At 39.6% G+C, this 17,668-nt stretch overlaps 1 protein-coding gene across 7 annotated transcripts in view; it reads left to right on the forward strand.

The window, feature by feature from the left end:
• Positions 1–17,668, forward strand: part of MCC (MCC regulator of WNT signaling pathway) — a 173,420-nt gene that overhangs the window by 103,052 nt on the left and 52,700 nt on the right. For all 7 annotated transcript variants that reach the window (XM_062604212.1, XM_062604206.1, XM_062604209.1 and 4 more), the window contains 2 exons: positions 6,150–6,263; positions 12,331–12,473. In XM_062604212.1, the coding sequence (XP_062460196.1) occupies positions 12,349–12,473 (125 nt within the window). In that variant the 5' untranslated portion in view covers positions 6,150–6,263; positions 12,331–12,348. The remainder of the gene's footprint in view (positions 1–6,149; positions 6,264–12,330; positions 12,474–17,668) is intronic.

Consider the following 17,668-nt stretch of genomic DNA (forward strand, 5'->3'; position numbering starts at 1 on the left):
AGCTCTTTGTTCAAATGTTGACTTGCTTGTGTTACAGCAACATCCAGAGATCCTATTCTACTTCCCACCCTACTGTGTGCAATACAGAAACACTGGGAAGCATGGTCTGTGGGAACACTCGCACCTTAAGGGAAGATGAAGCAATATTTTCTAACACCTTTTTTAAAGGAATTGGAATTGCTTGACTCCTCTGCAAAGAATACAAAGCTATAGTAGCTGTGCCCACCTTATTATGTATTGCAGTAGTAGCTAGAGGCACCTGTTCCAGGTTCGTAGGATTCCCATGTACAAAGACTGGACACCAAACACAATGTAAACAATCAAATGCTCTGGTCTGTTTATTGAGTTATTTGTGCAAAGCAAATATATGTATATTAATTGGTACCAAGTCTCCATTGTATTAGAATCTTTCTAACTTCTGCCTTAGCATTTTCTAGCAGCTGCTGTAAGTTTACGTGCTCTAACATCTGTTTTACCAGTGACAACTCCATACAATACAAGGTGTAGTTTCTTATTAGCAACTGGCTACTAAATGCAGGTGGTTTATACACAAAATCACAGTTTCTAATAATAGCTACGTTGCAAGCACACATATTCAAGTTGTTATTTTTCAATTGCCCCCAAGTGATGTTTTGCAAATCATTCCTTTTTCTCTGTCTCATTCCACTCGGGGTCTTCAAGGTCAGCTCCTGCAGCTGAGGCATTGGGTTCTTCAAGTTGTCTATCCAGCTCATGGTATGGCATGACAAACTTTGCAGGTGGCCATCACAGACCTGTGGGTAGGAGAACACAAACATACCCCCTCCCCCAGGTTATCAGTTCCACTGGCCCTTCCCATTTCTGTGGGCCTAAAGCATCATGATACCATGTTCGCCTTTAAGCCATGAGGATTTACATAGATGGCAAATGAGGACTGAGTTGTTGACTTGCAGTCAGGGCAAGACCTGACAATTTGCTTTGCTTGAGAAGAAGACAGGTTAAACTGCCTCCTTAAAGCAGAGGCATTCTGATGAAAAAAAAAAAAAAAGAATGTGAAGCAGCTGCAGAAGTGAACTGCAGTGTTAACAGCCAAGGAGTCAGCTATGTCATTACCCACAGTTAAAGGGACAGGCAGGTTGGAATGCAATCTAATATGACCAATAAAACCAGAATAGTTAATGCATCAGCCAACACAGAAGCCCTCCGAGCCTCTGCTCTGACATCCTGACATGCCCCAACCAATTTGTCAATGTCTGTAAATTTTCCTCTGGCTGGGGCTAACACAGCCCTGCAATCCCCACCTGGACCCCTCATATGCTAGCTGAAATAAAAGTGCATGAGTAGTCCAGTGACCATCAATCTGCCTCTGCATAACACTGTCCAATTGGTCTATAAAAGACACATAGGTTCCTGAGACCCCTGGCGAACACCCGTGAACAAGTAGTCTCCCCCCCAATACAGGCACTCACCTCCAGGCCCAAACAGCCACACGGGTGGCCCGCTGGAACACCAGAGGGTTTAGATCTGGGCTATGAAGCCAAACAGAAACCACATCAACCACAGTGACTGTCTTCAGTCACTATAAATTCCGTTCTGTAAACAGTCAGTCCTCAGGCTGTTTCCCAGCCCGACCTTGCACCCATGCACACAAACACTCCCTGGCCTGCTTCAGACTTGGGTGCACTATCAGCAATACTTTTTCAATTATCCACGTAACGGGAATGGGATGGCTTGCAGTTTTTTATATCTTTTCTACTCTCCCCTGGCCCTGAACCGCTTTGTCCAAGCCCAGCCCCAGTAAAATCCCCGAATTGGCATAGCTTTTCAATCACCTGTTCAGTGGGGTTTCCTTGTTCTTATAGTAGTATGGGTATGAGGTACGCCTTCCATGCTGATAGACATCTCTCTAAAAGTGTGTTCCGTGTTCCGGTAATTAAGGGCTGTTTCATAAAAAGCTCAGGAGAGCCCACTAAGACGGCTAGTTTCATGCCCTCAGGCTTGCTGCAGAGTGGTCCACTCTTTAGCTGCAGGTGGCCAGGCATCATCATTAGTGTATAGATCTGACATTCCAGCTACTGCAATGCAGTGATACATTGGTCCCCTATGTGACATAAGATGGATTGTACACACAGATCAGAGGTGAGTCCCATGAGTATTTTCGCATCTGCTCCTTCTAGTAATACAGTATCAGCTCCTTCCTCCATGGGGTGAACCAGCCAGTTCTGGGGCTTCTCTTCTGGTATCTGCTAGCATTTATCTAATAAATTACTCATCTCCTCAGGACTATAGTCTGTCAATTCATCTGTTCTTACTTGGCCATTTGCCCTGGTAATCATCTTACATTTAAACATAGGAGCTACACAGGCTCCTTCCTTTTTCACGTCTGCCTTGTCTTCAGTATTTGATTCTGACTCACTGGTACCCCAGATATCTTCATTCCATGTCTCTGGCTCCCAGTCAGGATCAGACACAAGGGCATGGACCCATGGTCTCACTGCCTTTGTATCTTTTTTATTGCTCCTTTTTTTAGCAACATGAACAGCATATTTTTCTGCTAGGGCGGCACATTTTTCCCCAAGTCGCTCACCCTACTCTGCAGCAGCTACAAATGCCTGCCTCTGCAACAGCACTTCTGTTTTAACCCTTTCTAGCTTGGAATGTAAATCTGCTACTTGTTGCTCCCATTCTGTGTTCTTATCTACCATGACTTTGTAGGCAAGCAGCAAGCAGCCTGTCATATGTCTGGCATGACTTGATCTCTCCTTCGAGCAGGTATGGGGGGTTTCTACAAACTCACCCCAATACTTTAACACTCCCGTGGGGTCCTTAGCTCCCCAAGGTTCAGGTCCTGCATTAGTGCAGGTGTCTGTTGTATCACACAGCGTGCTCCACGGTTCCTGCGTCCACCCCAGTTGCTCCACGGGAGGAGCCACAGCCCGAGGCTCTTCCTACAAAATAGAGCAATAGTATATTACACAACAACCTTAAAGCAACCCTGACAGTGCACACAGAGACCAAGCCCTGCTTTCGCGTGCACAGAACAGCGCCTCTTGGTGCAGCTATGCTGCCTCCTGACCAAACCCTGTTCTCAGTCTACAGTGTTTGTTCTACAAGAATCCCATCCTCATTGCCAGTTATGTTCCAGGTTTGTAGGATTCCTGTGTGCAAAGACTGGACACCAAACACAATGTAAACAATCAAATGCTCTGGTCTGTTTATATAGTGCAAAGCAAATATATATATTAATGCAAAGCAGGTTACATACATACCAACCCCTGGTTGCATGGGGTACTGCCAAGCATGAGAAGGAGATGGAATGTGTTGCCCGGTCGGAGGGGTGGTAGGCAGTGGGTCATCAGGGTGTCTCCTGAATCAAGATGCGCATCTGGCCTTCTCACCCTTCTGTCCCTGCACAGGTCTTTATATCCCCCCTTGGTTTGGAGTGTAAAATTACAAGTTGCAACATCAGCACATGTGTGGCCAGCATATGAACAGATGTTTACTGGTATAAGGCTCCCTTTTGCTAACAGCTGTGTTAACTCCCCTATTTTCAAGGTTATGTTCCCACAACCCGTGCCAAACAGTACTGTTCTATTTTTGTGTTTCACCATGGACCATTATCTGTTGTCACTAACACAGCATTCCTTGTGTATGCCATATTGCTGAGCGGACTGGATGCATACATGAAACCAAAGAATACACCAGGCAGCCCTCCTCTGTGTGTTACAGCTTCCTGTACTTCCTGTTTTCTAGTCTTCCCTTTCAGTAAGCTGTTTGGGGTTTTTTATTGTTTTACTAATACTTGGAAACTGGACCGGTTGATGTAATGAAAGGAAGGGATAATTCTGGACCATAAAAGATGCAACAAACTTTCTGTGTAATTAATAAAGACATCTTTTGGTTACTTGCATAAAAGAGACCCTGTATTGAACAGGGTGGCTGGTGTAATTCACTCATTGGATACCCTTGTTCAGCAGGAGCTGCCCGGCCAGGCAGCAGTGTTACTATAAAACTAGGCACAATTAGTGCTGTTTATTACTCAGTTTGGGGTGTGCTAGGGGATGTGAAGAAGAGCTGACCACAATGTGGGAACAGGACAAAGAAATCCATAGGCAGTCTGCCTCGTTAGTTCCAATGTTCAGAGAACAAGTTGTTTTTCACCAAAATTTTTAAATTAACAGTGTCCTCTTGTATTACAGCACCATGTGTATGGACATTATTGCTCTGGTATTTAATTAAAACCACAGCTGGTGATCGTTTAATTATAGTGTACAATCACTTAATTATAGTGTACTTATATGACTGTGTAGCATGGTCTTACTCAATTTAGAGAATTGTAGCAATTTTTTCATGTGTTATTTGAAAGCTGTGGTGAGGAATGCAAGATGTGATTAACAAACTGGTGAGCTTCATTGTAACACTTCCCCCCTGTTAAGGAAATAAGGTAAAACAGTGGCTTATAAAGTCACTAGCTTTCCTGAAAATTGAAAGTCAGTTACAAACATATTGGTACAATTAGGCTGATTCTTGTTTCTCCACACTGTAAAACCACTGCCTAGTTTCCTGTGGCAGGAAGAAAGGCTTTCTGGTGAAGACCAAGAAAATTTCAAGATGGTCGGGGTATTGCTGGGTTTACTAAGATAGTCCAGCATGCATGCCTGAAAGAAGTTAGGTAGCGTATGCCTGTAGAAGGACCTAATTGCTGTTTTTTTCACATGAAAAATGAGTCTGCCTCGAGAATCTTAAGCCTATCATGACATAAAATTGTGTACAGGTATATTTATACTGAAATTAATAACTGCACCTGTGTAAGACATTTTCATAGCTGACGTAATACAAATACTTTAGACTGAGCTCAAAAATTAGGATGTTCAGAGCTTTTATCATAACTAGCTACTAGCACCTAAAATTCACATCTAAAAATCTTCATAAAATTGTATTTTCTGTCTTGAAGCCAGAGATGGCTTATTCTATAGCAATACAGTATGTGAAGGAGACGTTGTCAAATGATATTGTCTCTCTGCCGTCATATAGCTACTTTCATGTCACTGTGTGAAAACACCTCTGGTTTTGCCAGCTTCTAGTGCTGTAAAGGTAAAATGATATTAAAATAGGACTCAGTAGCAGATTGGCTGGAAATGGAACAAGAAAAATAACTTAAAAGTAACCTGCCCAATAAAATGTCAGAGTGAAGGACTGAAACTGGCTGAAGGACTAGAAACAGGGTGTATGTTTCAGTCTGAATCTTGGCAGCAGAGCGGTGTTTGCTGTGTTACTTGGTCCGGTGTGAAAGGTCACATCTGTTTTCTCATGAAGCATAACTTGCAGTTGTTTTTTTACTACTACAAAGAAAGTTATCAGTCGCTAATTTTCCTCCTGGATTCTTTGGCTGTAGTTGTCAATACTGAGTGCTGAATTCTAGCTGATGCCTTCAGTGTAATGATGAATGGGATATTTAAGGACAGGGAGAGAGTGTGAATAAATTACAAGTATAGGATTAAGAATCCTTCTTGATTTCTAGGTTAGTGTAGCTGATGTAATTTAGATGATGTTAGTTATCCTAGTCTGCTATATATTCCCACATGCTATCAGTTAAATATGGAATGTATCTTTCATCAAAAGGATCTACTGCAGTAAGAAAAACAGTTCAGGTTCTTCATGTGTGGCTTCAGTAGATTAGAATCACTGAAACTCACTGACATAGAACCAAGGAGAAAAACAGCTGCAGAGCAGTAGCTCAAAGTGGAGTAAGCTTTAATTGCAAAATAAAATCAAGTTCTTACACAGAACTTGAGTTATTCCCTTCACCAAACTGATAACCCCTATATGTCTGAAGGTATCAAATTGTGATGCACCTTTTATAATACAAATTTAGTGTAAGATTTTATAACACAAAACTTAAACCACCTCCTATTAAACTAATGCATATTTCCAGCTGAATTACACTTCATTGTGTTTGTCCTTATAATATGTTCTCTGATGAAGGGACGTGTGTGCTGTCTGGAGAATTCTTTGCAAAAAGTAGCACAGGAGAACTTCTTTTAGACTTTTGTTGTAATAAGTTCCTTTTAACTACTACAGAATTCCAGATATTTTAGCTGGTGCATAATCCTCTTATCTTCAAATGACTTGTGAATTAGTTAATTTATTTCATTCCTTTTGTCTTCTAGCTTCATTTAGCATCCCTGGCTTCATTAAAGGGAGACATAGTGGAGCTTAATAAACGTCTACAACAAACAGAAGGGGAGCGTGACCTGTTGGAAAAGAAATTGGCAAAAGCACAGGTGAGCAGTAGTTCAGTTCTGAAGGTGGTCCTTGGTTTTGTGTTGTCTTGCTCTTCAGAGAGGAATGTGATACGTGGGGAGAGGATATAATATTTGAGCAATGTCACAAGTGAAAAGAATTTGAAGACTGCAAGAAGCAGTCTTGTTTTGAAGCCAATATAAACAGCAACTGCTTTGAACTATATTAGAATATAAAAATTGCAGCATGATCTGACTGGATTGGGAAGGCAGGCCCTTCCAGTTCGGGGTCAGATACGAGCAGAGCACAAATTAATACTGATAAAAAGTTATTGCCAATTGGCAGTGCTTTCATGGTATGTGAGGAATGGTTTGTCATCTCAGTCTGGCTTCTAGTAACCCAGTTTTGTATGTATCTGTTGTAGAAAATACAGTCAGTGGGAAGCCAAGGGATTAAGTCAGAATAAGGTCTGAACTCTAGTGCTTTCACAGCTCATTAAAAAAAATGAATCTTTTCCTATCAAGATAAATGTAAAGAGGTAGTGAAACCTTTGGGTTTTGGTACTGTCATTCTGGGAAATACCTTTTGTTAGTACTTCAGATTTCAAAGCTAATTCAAAATGCATACTTACTTATACTTGCATAGGCACAAAGCGTTTTGTCCTGTGAAAGTATAGCATCTTATTTGTTGCCCAGAAAGGTTGTGAAATCCCCAGCTTTTGAAGTACTCAGACCACCTGGACCTGGTCTTCGTCAGCCTGCTCTAGGTGACGGTCCTTGAGTTCTGTATGGGATTGGCTGGATGACCTATCAACCTCAGCCATTCTGTGATCTTGTGAATTTAGGATCTTAATTTTCAGTGCAATTTGATAGGAGCCTGTGTCTGTGTGTTACTTAAGCTCAAGCCAAATACAGAAATGTTTAGGCAGCCTAGATTTTAAGTCTCTTACTTCAGTCATCCAACCATATTTTGGCCCTTGTCCGCATTCCTTGATGTTTTTCCAGCTACCTTTAAAGTTTTGGGGCTTGTAAGTGATACTCTTATTGCAGACCAACAATGCAACATCAAGAAATACAAAACGCTTTCATGTTTTCATTCTTCTTGATGTGTGAGTCAGAGCCATGCTGGGAGTTAACGTTATTTATTGTAATCCTGAAAGCCTTTTCTAATTTCTGCTGCAGCTCTTTGACATACTATTTGATAGGAGCTTGCATTTGATAGTCATTAAAGAGCCAGATGCATCTATTGTATCCAAACACTCCACATCATTCTTCATGACCACACTGACTTTGTTGTTACATGTAACTCTGCAGGGTCTTGTGCTAACCACAGGTTTTTTGTTCATGTTTTAGGTTTACTTCTAGATCTTTATTTAAAAATACTGATATTGTCTCGTAGCCAGTGAAGAGTGCCTCATAGGTTCTCCCATACAGTAAGGAATCCCCACTGATGGTGGCCAGGATTAAGGATCAGTCCTTAATACCAGCTAACATGTGCTCTGTTAGCACAAAATTGTTTGGTGCTTTCTTTGATGGGTTACAAATTATGCATGTTCTCAGTTTGTAATGCTGAAAATTTTTATGTGATCTTGGGCTGTGTGCTTGTGAACACAAGTGTAGTGACAGCTGCTACCCAAACTGCGAATAACACAAAATCAGAAAATAAGTCAGATTAAAAAATTACTTTTTTTATGAACGATTTATATAAAGTTTCTGTGGTTCAGCTATTTTCAATCTTTAATTTTTCTTTTCTTTTTTTTTTTTTTAAAGCCCCCAGGTAGATAGATTTTTGGGGGGTGTGTGTATTCAATAAAATTGAGTCTTTCCTAAAGAATAAGCCAAGAAACAAGGACAGCTCACATGTTGAGTATGTTGGCTATCTTCCAAAGTAGATGCTTCACTTAACATAATTTTTTGAACTTTTCCTCCCACTCCACAGAGATTCATCCAAATTCATAAATTCATATCATGTATAATATCAAACATTTTTTTCCTCTACAACCTCTGTCTAGTGCATTTCTTCCTCACTAATGTGAATCAGAGGTTCAGAAGGCATAAATTAAATACAAGGTAGTAGAGGTTCTGCATAACCATATTCAGATGCTAGTGGATCAGTATTAAATCTCTATTCTGCATCTGGACTATACTAACAAAGGCAGTGCATGTTTTATTTTAACAGGCGTGGTAAATGCTCTCTGGAACAAATAGCTCTTAAAACACATTTTGGTAATACTTTTCCCATCATTTCATGAGGCTTGTGAGATGCTTTGGAAGAAAGCATTAGTGATTTGAAAGGTGGAGGTGATTTGAGGAAATGCAATTGAAGTAATTTAGATGACAAATGGTGCAGTCAGATGGTTGGATACACTGTGCTTAAAATTTCATAAAGTAACATAATTGATCACTGGTTGTTGTAGCATGTTCATTTCCGAACTGCAGTCTGTGTGGAGACCTGCTATAGCATTTGGCCACACCCTTCTATTATGTCAATAAGACAGCAGATCTCTTTGCATGTTTGTATTGGTGTACAATTTGGCAATGAAGTGATCTCTTGAATTAAATTTGCTGTACTGGTCAACCACAACAAATATCTTCTTCCAAAAATCTTTCTGTGGTTATGAGAAGAAATGCAGTGCTTTCTGCTAGCTCTGGCTGGCATGGTATCCTCACTTTGATATGATAAATAGTGGATGTCTGAAGGGAGATCATGAGAAATACATACAGAGTGCTGTTCTCCTTCATACTCCCCCACCTTTCTGCCAACATCTGTGAACAGGAGGCTACATCACTTTTAATAGTCCTCTGTGGCCCTATCCTCCATGGAGTTACCTATTCTTTCTAATCCATCTACATTCTTGGAATTTCCAACATCCTGTGACACTGAGTTCTGCAATTTTACAATAGAACGTGGGATTTAATAAAATGCTGATGTTTCAAGAAATATAGCAAGGAAAGACAATTCACTTACCTATATCATTCCTACCATTTCATTTCTTTTCACAAGGTAGTCCTGCTTTCTCAACCTTTGTGCTTAGTCTCTGTAATTCTGGAATTTTATAATAGGTCTAGATAAAGGGTAGGGTAACAAAGGGTAGGGTAACAAAGACTGTGCTACATCATTCTGGATTCTTTATGACAAAGAAACAAGTCCCATTACTGCTGTAATATTTCTTTACATCCTCTTGTAAAAAAATATTTTGAAGTAACTTGAAGTGGAAATACATGGTGTTCAGATGAACATTGAAATTACTTGTCCTGTTGTGTGATGTCCTTATCTCAAATGGATCAGCTCTGTCTAGTTGTAGTCTTCTTCCACATCAAGTATACATAGAGTATCACCAGACAATTAATTCTGACCATGTACATTTGCATGATTGAGGATTTGCCACGATGGACTTGTGTTTATACTTAAAATTAGATGAGTGGATTTCCACTTTAAAGTCTGACATTCCTTTTTAAATTACTGTATCAGTTGCTTGAAGATTTTCTGCTTCTGTGAGCCTGTTAGGTTTATTATGGTGGCTCATTCAGATGATGACTTGTGTTCTTGGTGAACAATACTATAGCCAGTGTTTGCAGGGCCTGAGGCACTGGGGGATGGGTCTCTAAGTGAGCTCTTTTTTGTCTTCTGACTATCCACTGTGAATTTAACATAAAGGTTTGCACCTGGTAGTGTTTTTTTCCCTAGGAGTTTATGTACATTACTAGGCAGTAGAATCATGTGTTGAGATAATATCCTTTGGTTAAAATATTTTTTCTTAACATCCTTCTCCCTCATATTCTTCTTGCTCTTGTGGTTGTTTCCCAGTATTGGAATGTCAGACAAAGGTGTTCCCAAGTATTGTTAATTTATACCGTAATTGAATTAACCTTTTTTAGTCTGTACAAAAAATGAGTCACTTACTCGTCACTTACTTACACTTAGAACTGTGCTGGCAACATTTCTCCTGACCTCAACAATTGCTCATCTTTCACAACCTCTCAGTGGCTTATCCCTCTGCTTGCTTTCTCAGAGAACTAGAGCTCTTAATGGTTTTGATAAGAACTTAAGTATGAGGCTGGAAGAGGGATGAGGGAAAAGGTACAAGGTATTTATCTTTAAAAGTCTGTGTGGCTGTCATGCAAATAAATTGAAAGAGTTGAATATATACAATTTGGAAAGAAATAGGAACTAGGGCACATCATTGTTCCAAGAGAGAAATGGCTGGAGAAAACAGAAAGCAAGTCTGGTAGTACGGCTGAGGTCCATTAGCAGGAGTCCATATATCGTCAGTCAAGATAGATAAATAAATCCTGCTTTTCAGTGAACAGCTTAGAAAGACAAATAATATTGTAATAGGGATTTTATTTATTCTCTGGAAAGAGTTATTATACACTCCATCTGAAATATCCTTTTGGTTTAAAAGAAAAAAAAAATACTGCACATTATTGATTGATCTGAATAATGCTTTGGTAGCATTTGTGGGTATCAGTGTGTGTCAGAGGAAATTTAGGTTTAGAAGGACAGAAGCAGCAACTCTTTTTTGCACTTGAAATCTGTTTTAGAGCATTTTTTCAACATTTTCTCTACACTGTTTCTGTACTCTGAAAGCCATGGTGGTACTTCAACCAGATACAATGTTAAGATACGAAAATGTGAGAAATAAGCTGTCAAATGATTCTACAATAAAGAGTCATTATACTATACTGTTGCAAACATGAAGTCTTAAAAGCCAGCTGAACATTTATCAGTCCTCTCCTACCCAGGACAAGTGTAAAGATATGGTCTGTTTGTCTTGGTGTAGGTAAAAGTGCTTTTGACTACAGCTGGATTAAGAAACAGTTTTGCTGCAGTCTGTGGGATGGAGCTCTTATGTCTGGGCTACTTTTCAATATGCATATTCCTGGAACTTAAAAATTCTGAAAAAAATTATTTCAAATTTAAATAAAACATAAAGCTTAACATAAATTTTAGATTTCAAGCAGCCTTTTATGTAGATGATGTCCTTAAGCTATAAATGTGAGTGGCCAAAAAATAGGAGGGCAAATCGAAAATAGCTGCTAGCTTGGGTATAATTTTTGTATTTATGATACAAAGGGTTGAGGGAGTTATCTCTGTATAGGGTGTATACTTGATTTTCAAAAGTTTTGGTGTAGCAATGTTGGATGACTTTGTACATTATTATAAATTACAGCCTTTAGTTTAGAAATGTCACTCGGATCTTATATTGCAGGTCTTCAATTAATGAGTATAGTTTTTATACTGTCAGTTGGAGTGTGATTTTCTTTTTCATTGAAAGCATAATGCATACCATTCTGCCGTTGCAAGGAGGCTTGATTGTTTCCTGCAGGTGGTCACAAGCAAAAAGTTAGAAGTCTTGAAGTCTTGCTCTTTCCAGCCACTATCAAGCATAACTTCAATCAGCATGCACTGTTGTATTGTAACTGAAGTAGGCTGTAATTGTGTGTTGTGATTGGAGTGTTTGCTGATGCGAAGAGCAAACCAGAGGGACTGGATTTAAAATTCTATGGGAAATTAAAACAAGGATTTTGTCTTACACATAGAAACCAAGCAGCCATGTAGCCCTTTAATTGTTCAAGTAATAAGCATTTTATTAGAATGGATTAAATTAATTTAAAATATGCTATCATGTCTTTACAGGCTAATAAAACCAAATACACTACAGAATAAGTCATAACCTCAAAGTGTGGTTTGTTTTCTTTATAATAATGTGGTTTCTGCCTTAGGACTTGTCCTAATTCAGACCACATAGGGAAGATCCTTGAAGATTCATGATGCATCATGAATCTCACAGATCAAAAGGTGAGAGAGATATTTGTAGCTATTTTCAGTTGCAAATGGTGGGTTTAGTTCAAGCAGAAAGGGCAACTTCTGCCCTTTAGAGGGGGAGGAGGCGACAAAAAGAGTACAGTGTATACTCTTTCAGTCCATCTGTAATCTTGTAATGACCTGTGTGTACCTCTTGATTTTATATCCATCCTTTTTTCTTTCAAAGGCAGTGTTGGTTTGATGAGTAAGGAAACCATTAATGGTGTGTACTTTTACCTTGTATTGACCTCTATGCAATTACTCATAAAACCTTTTCTGTTCCCTGCTTTTCTGCTTTAGTGTGAACAATCCCATCTAATGAGAGAGCACGAAGACTTGCAGGAGCAAACGACACTACGCTACGAGGAAAGGATCACAGAGTTGCACAGTATCATTGCTGAATTAAATAAGAAAATTGATCGACTACAGGGAGCAACGATAAGGTACAGCAACTTCCTGGAAACTGTAGGCCAATGCAAGAATGGTGCAAAACATGGTGTGAATTCTACTCCAAATACAATTTGGTGATGACTTTTAGGTAGTTAGGCTTGTTATGACTGGTACTGAGTATCTGCCCATAATTATGGTATGTGTTCTCCAGAGTATCACTTTGAGAGTGCATACTGTCTGGCAAAATCATACTTGTCAAAGCCTAATGATCACTGCAAAGAACTGCTCTGTGCTGTATAAATATTTTTTATCATAACATACATGCCAGGGTACCAGATACATGATAGCAGTGGTGGATAAAGGAATATGTAGCCACCCGGCTTGCACCTCTACTTTTAACTTTATTTTGTGGCATGCTATAGATCACCTGGTTTTAACATGTAATGAAAAATACGGCTCAAATGGTTTTCAGTAGGTTTTGCATCTACTTGTACTGGTATTTCTGACAAAACAAAATGGTACAAATCATGCTGTTGCTTGTCTTTGGAGCAGCAAAACTTGGGGTATTACACTATGTCATTACTTGTTACTGTGTTAAAATAAATTTCACGTTTGACTGCAGGAAAACACTTGTCCTCACTTGCTTTTACGTGTTGCTCTCACATAGAAAAAGTTGGACTAGAATGAAGAAGGAGCTTTAAGCAGTAAAACTACTAGACTCCATGGATTTTCTAGATAAATCAAGTCAGATTTGACTCTTGTGTAGGTAATATTGATGTGGTGCTCTAACCAAGTAGCAAATTTTCAGTTTTCCATGCTTATTAGCTGCAAGGTTTTTTATAACTGCTTCATTTGCTCTTCCCTGTAAACATTTCTACTAGCACAAGGCAGTGTTGTTACAACTACTTGCTTAGCCTTCCGTGAAAATATTTATATACAAAAAAAAAAGGCTTGTCACGTATATATACCACTATAAAAGCAGGAATAGAATCACATTATGTTAATTAAGAAGATAAATACTGCCACCTCTGAGATGATCGTAACTAGTGATGGTCATGGTGAGATTTTTCAGGGAGGTATTTTCTAAACCAGTAGTACTTCTCTGAAAAAAATCCCTGTAACTCCCTTATATGTTCATGCTTAATACCTCCACAGACAAACTTGTCTTTTGTCTTGTTCTGAATCACCTTTCTTTTGCATGATACTGGTTGGCCATCCTGCCCTCCTCTCTGGTAAAGCTCCGCCAATTGAAAAGTCTAGTTGAAAGGCAAAATCACAGAAGCTGCATGGATTTTCTTATTTATTTTTTTTGCCTGAAAGACAAAATAACGCCATGACATTTAAGAAAAATACTACATAGAATCTATGAAACCGGTTTGTTTCAAGATCCTGTGGCAAGCTAAATGCCAAGTGGTTCAATTACAAAATATTGGAATTGGGTGCATACTATGAATAGTTTAATGATGTCTTAAACATAACAGCAGTGGCATGCACAGGAATGTGAGGCATAAGAACTGAGCTTGGTAGGAAGTGTATACTGCTTCTCGTGAGAAGTGCAGTTTGGCTGCCCCTTTGGGGGCTGCAGGCTTTTGAAGGCATCAGAACAATACTGCTGGAGCAGTTCCCACACCACTGGCATGCCCCACCTCTTTGGTCCTGTCATATGAGAACTCATTTTGCTCAGAGAAGCTCTGTTTTTATTTGTTCTGGTTTTATTAGTAAGAACAAGATATTTGTTAGGTTAGTGGATTTTCTTATTTCCTTTAATAGTTTGCAGGCCAATAATGTGGTGTCTGGGGAACAGGGAAGTAATATTTTTGCTGAAAGATGGCAATCAGAGGTAGAATCGGAGGGATTGCACAGGGTTTGTAAAGACAACTGAAAGAAGAAGAACTGATATTTTTTGCTTGTGTCTGTCTGTAAATCCACTCTGGAGTCTGCTTGCATCACCTCTGAGAAGCTGCTTCATCCCAAGGGAGCAAGGGTGATGTAACTGCTGTCCCTCCTGGAACAGGTGTGACTCACAATGCCTCCACCCTTGGCTGTGGTGGAGCCATACGGACTGTGAGCCCAAGAGCTGGAACAAAACAGTCCTGGCTATGGCCTCAGAGTTTATACTTTTCCTCTGAACCAGAACACAGGAGGGATTTTAGTCCTGATTTAATTTTTGGCTACGTGCAAGTAATGCTGTATGGAGGTTTTACTTGTGTTGTCACAAAGTTTAGGCTGCCTTTCTGGAAACAATTTTCTTGAGTTTACATTAATTGTGTAGCAGATAAATGTTTCCCTAGCACTGACAGAGAGATTGTTGTGTACTGCTTTTAGGCTGTAAAAAAAACCCTAACATGTAGCTTGATGTGCTGCTGCTTTGTGACATTCTTCATGGTTCCTTCCAAAACCCAAAAATATTCTGGAAACAATTAGAAGAAACCAGAGATGCATGGAGGATATTTGACTACCCTCTTTAAGCTGTATTATCTTTAAATTTGTATCTCTTTGAATGTGAGTGGTACCCTGAGAAAGTGGGGCAGAAAGTAAGCAAAAAGAGTGTGTAAATCTGAATAAGGTTTTGCAACAGTTTGAGGATTCTTGCAAGCTGCGTAAACTCGTTAATATTCTTAATTCCAAGGATTTTTCTTCCAAAACATTCCAAGGATGTTTTTGATGGTTTGTTTTGTTTGGGTATTTTTTTTTTTTTCTGTCCTTACACTGTCTGGACTTTTGCTCATGTGGTTCAGTAATACCAGCTCTAAAAAAAGCTTAAGTCACATGTGCCTGTTCCCAGATTATGTGTGATATGCTGATTTTAGTAATCTTACAGGAGGTTTTTTAGAAGTTTCCAGGATTTTTCTAGGTTTTGATAGCTATTTCTTGGTTACAAGAACTTCGATGTGTGTGCCCACATGAAGTTAGCTGCTGCTCTCACACTGTGTTGTTCCAGCATTCCCTAAGGAAAATGAGGTCACTATGGTTGTGGAAGCAAGCCAACATTCATCTCCAGTTGTCTCATCTCCCTGCTACTGCTCTGGACAGCCCAGCTGGTTTGGAAGCACAACCTCACGAAAATAGAAAGCTGAAATACATCTGTGTCTGACTTGATACTCCCTATGCTCACACTGTTCAAGTAGATGAACCTCTTGCTTGCCTAGTTCTTCACATGTGACAGTGCAGAATTTACCCAGTACCACCTCAATACGGTAGCAGTTTGGGAGCAAAAAGACACTAAAGAAGTGCGCTACTAGGATGAGGATGCTTTTTTTTTTCATTTGAGCAGTCGAGAGACATAAACCTTTGCTCTGTTTTTTCTTGGAAAATTACAGTTGTGTGACTGTCTCAGTGTTCTCGTCTAAATTACTAAGGAGAAAGTGGGAGGAGGTAGCTAGTATTGTAAGTCCATTGTAAGACTGAATTCACAAGCTTTCGTCAAACTCTGCAATACTGCTGGGCAGAAGGGACTATGAGGATTGTGTAGAGCACATTTTGCCTGCTTTTAGAGTGAACAGCTTTCACTGAGTGGTGCTAGCTTTGGGTTCGTGTTAGCTTGTCAAATGGAAGCTGGGGCAGTGTTACCCCTACTTCTGCTGTTTCAATTTAGAAGAGAATTTTTTTTTACATTGCAAAGGTTCTCTGTCCTTTGACGAGGTGTATGCCTGCTCCGGTTTTCTCTCCCAAGTGTGTACAACTTGGAGGACAGCAGATCCAATCAAATGGATCTTCCCAGTTAGAGCAATATTGTAAATACTTTGATATAACCAATACACCAGATAACTCTGAAGCAGACAAAGGATTTACAAATTACACAGTAGTACTGAAGTACTAAAAAGGAATTAGATCTGCATTAAAGGTGAATATGGTGAATATTCCTGACTTCAGAAGGTTTTAGTATTGTCTTAGAGTAATTCAAACTCAAATCTTTTCTTTCTTTTTTTTTTTTTTTTTTCCTTTTTAATCATGTCTTTGGCTGGCAAAAAGAATTTGGCCTGTGATTGACAGTCTTTCATACATGTCAAACTGAGATGCAGGAAAAGGAAGGAGACCAAATTGCTTTTAGTTCTAAACCACTGGCTGTTTGAGTCCATCTGTGCAACTCTAAAAATTGTAACTTTGACAATACCAAACAGAAATACATTCCGTTGAATACTGGTGTGTGCTAAGGGTTATTTGAAACAGTTGTCAAGAAGCTTGTTCAGACTTAGAGCTTTTAATCTGAAATATATTCAGAAAGTAGGTTGTGTTGGAGTTAATGAGGAAGAAGGAGAGTAAATAACAAATGGCACTTAAAGTCATATTTACACAATGACCTGGAGATCTGATTCTAGCTTCAAAATATGTGCTATATGGAAGTTAAGTGAATCCAATTCAGATAGCACTGTGGATGTGAATAGTACTTCAGCCCTACCTGCCACTGGTGATTAATTCTCATGTTATCTCAAGTGTGTCACTGTTTGTTCACAAGTGAGCTAGTTCAGAGGGACCTTAAGAGTATATACAAAGGGAGCAGTCAGTCTGGGTTGCAGTGCACATACACCTGTAGTATTCTCAATCTGAGGGTCTTAGAACACTTTAAAAATACTTGTTCAAGTAAAATGATTGTTGAATTGTTGCTGGCACCTAAAGTGTGAAGCTATGCATTCTTTGCACTGTGAAGAGAGTGCACATCTTGTCATGTTCCTGGCAGAACTTGTCAGTGGTGGGAAAGGATGATGAAAGTGTGCCATTTTGCTGAATACTCGCTCAAGTTTTACTCAGTGCCTGTACAGCAGTTGTGATCACTGGTTGCACCCGGACATGAGGAAAGCAGGTAAGTTGCAGATGTTCCCATAAAACACACCCTTTTGCTCCAACATTGTTCCCATGCTGCCCTGTGTTGAGAACAGCTTGACCTGATTTCAGTTGCCTCTAACTCACAATGACATTCCAACAACTGGGATCCATCAGGGCACATAGGAGAACAAATATGTATCTCCTTTCTTCAGCCAAGTCCTAGATGATGACAGCAACCAGGAGGTTGTAATACATCCACCATCTGGGTGCTGTGGCAGGAGTTCAGTGGTTCGTCATCATCAGCTGTTCAGCAGCTTGTATTTCCAGTGCCACTGAATGACTCTTCTGTTCTGAGGAAAGGGGAGTCACCAACAGTATCTTTTGTTACTGCCAACTTCAGTTTTAAAGGCAAAATTTGTATTTCAGGTTCACTGGTCCCCTCAGATTCCCCCATGTGTTTTTAGGCTTCTCCCCCATGAGACTG

Source organism: Pezoporus occidentalis, unplaced genomic scaffold, assembly GCF_034315485.1.
Source record: "Pezoporus occidentalis ecotype Australia unplaced genomic scaffold, CSIRO_AGI_Poc_V1 ctg84, whole genome shotgun sequence".
NCBI lineage: Eukaryota > Metazoa > Chordata > Aves > Psittaciformes > Psittacidae > Pezoporus > Pezoporus occidentalis.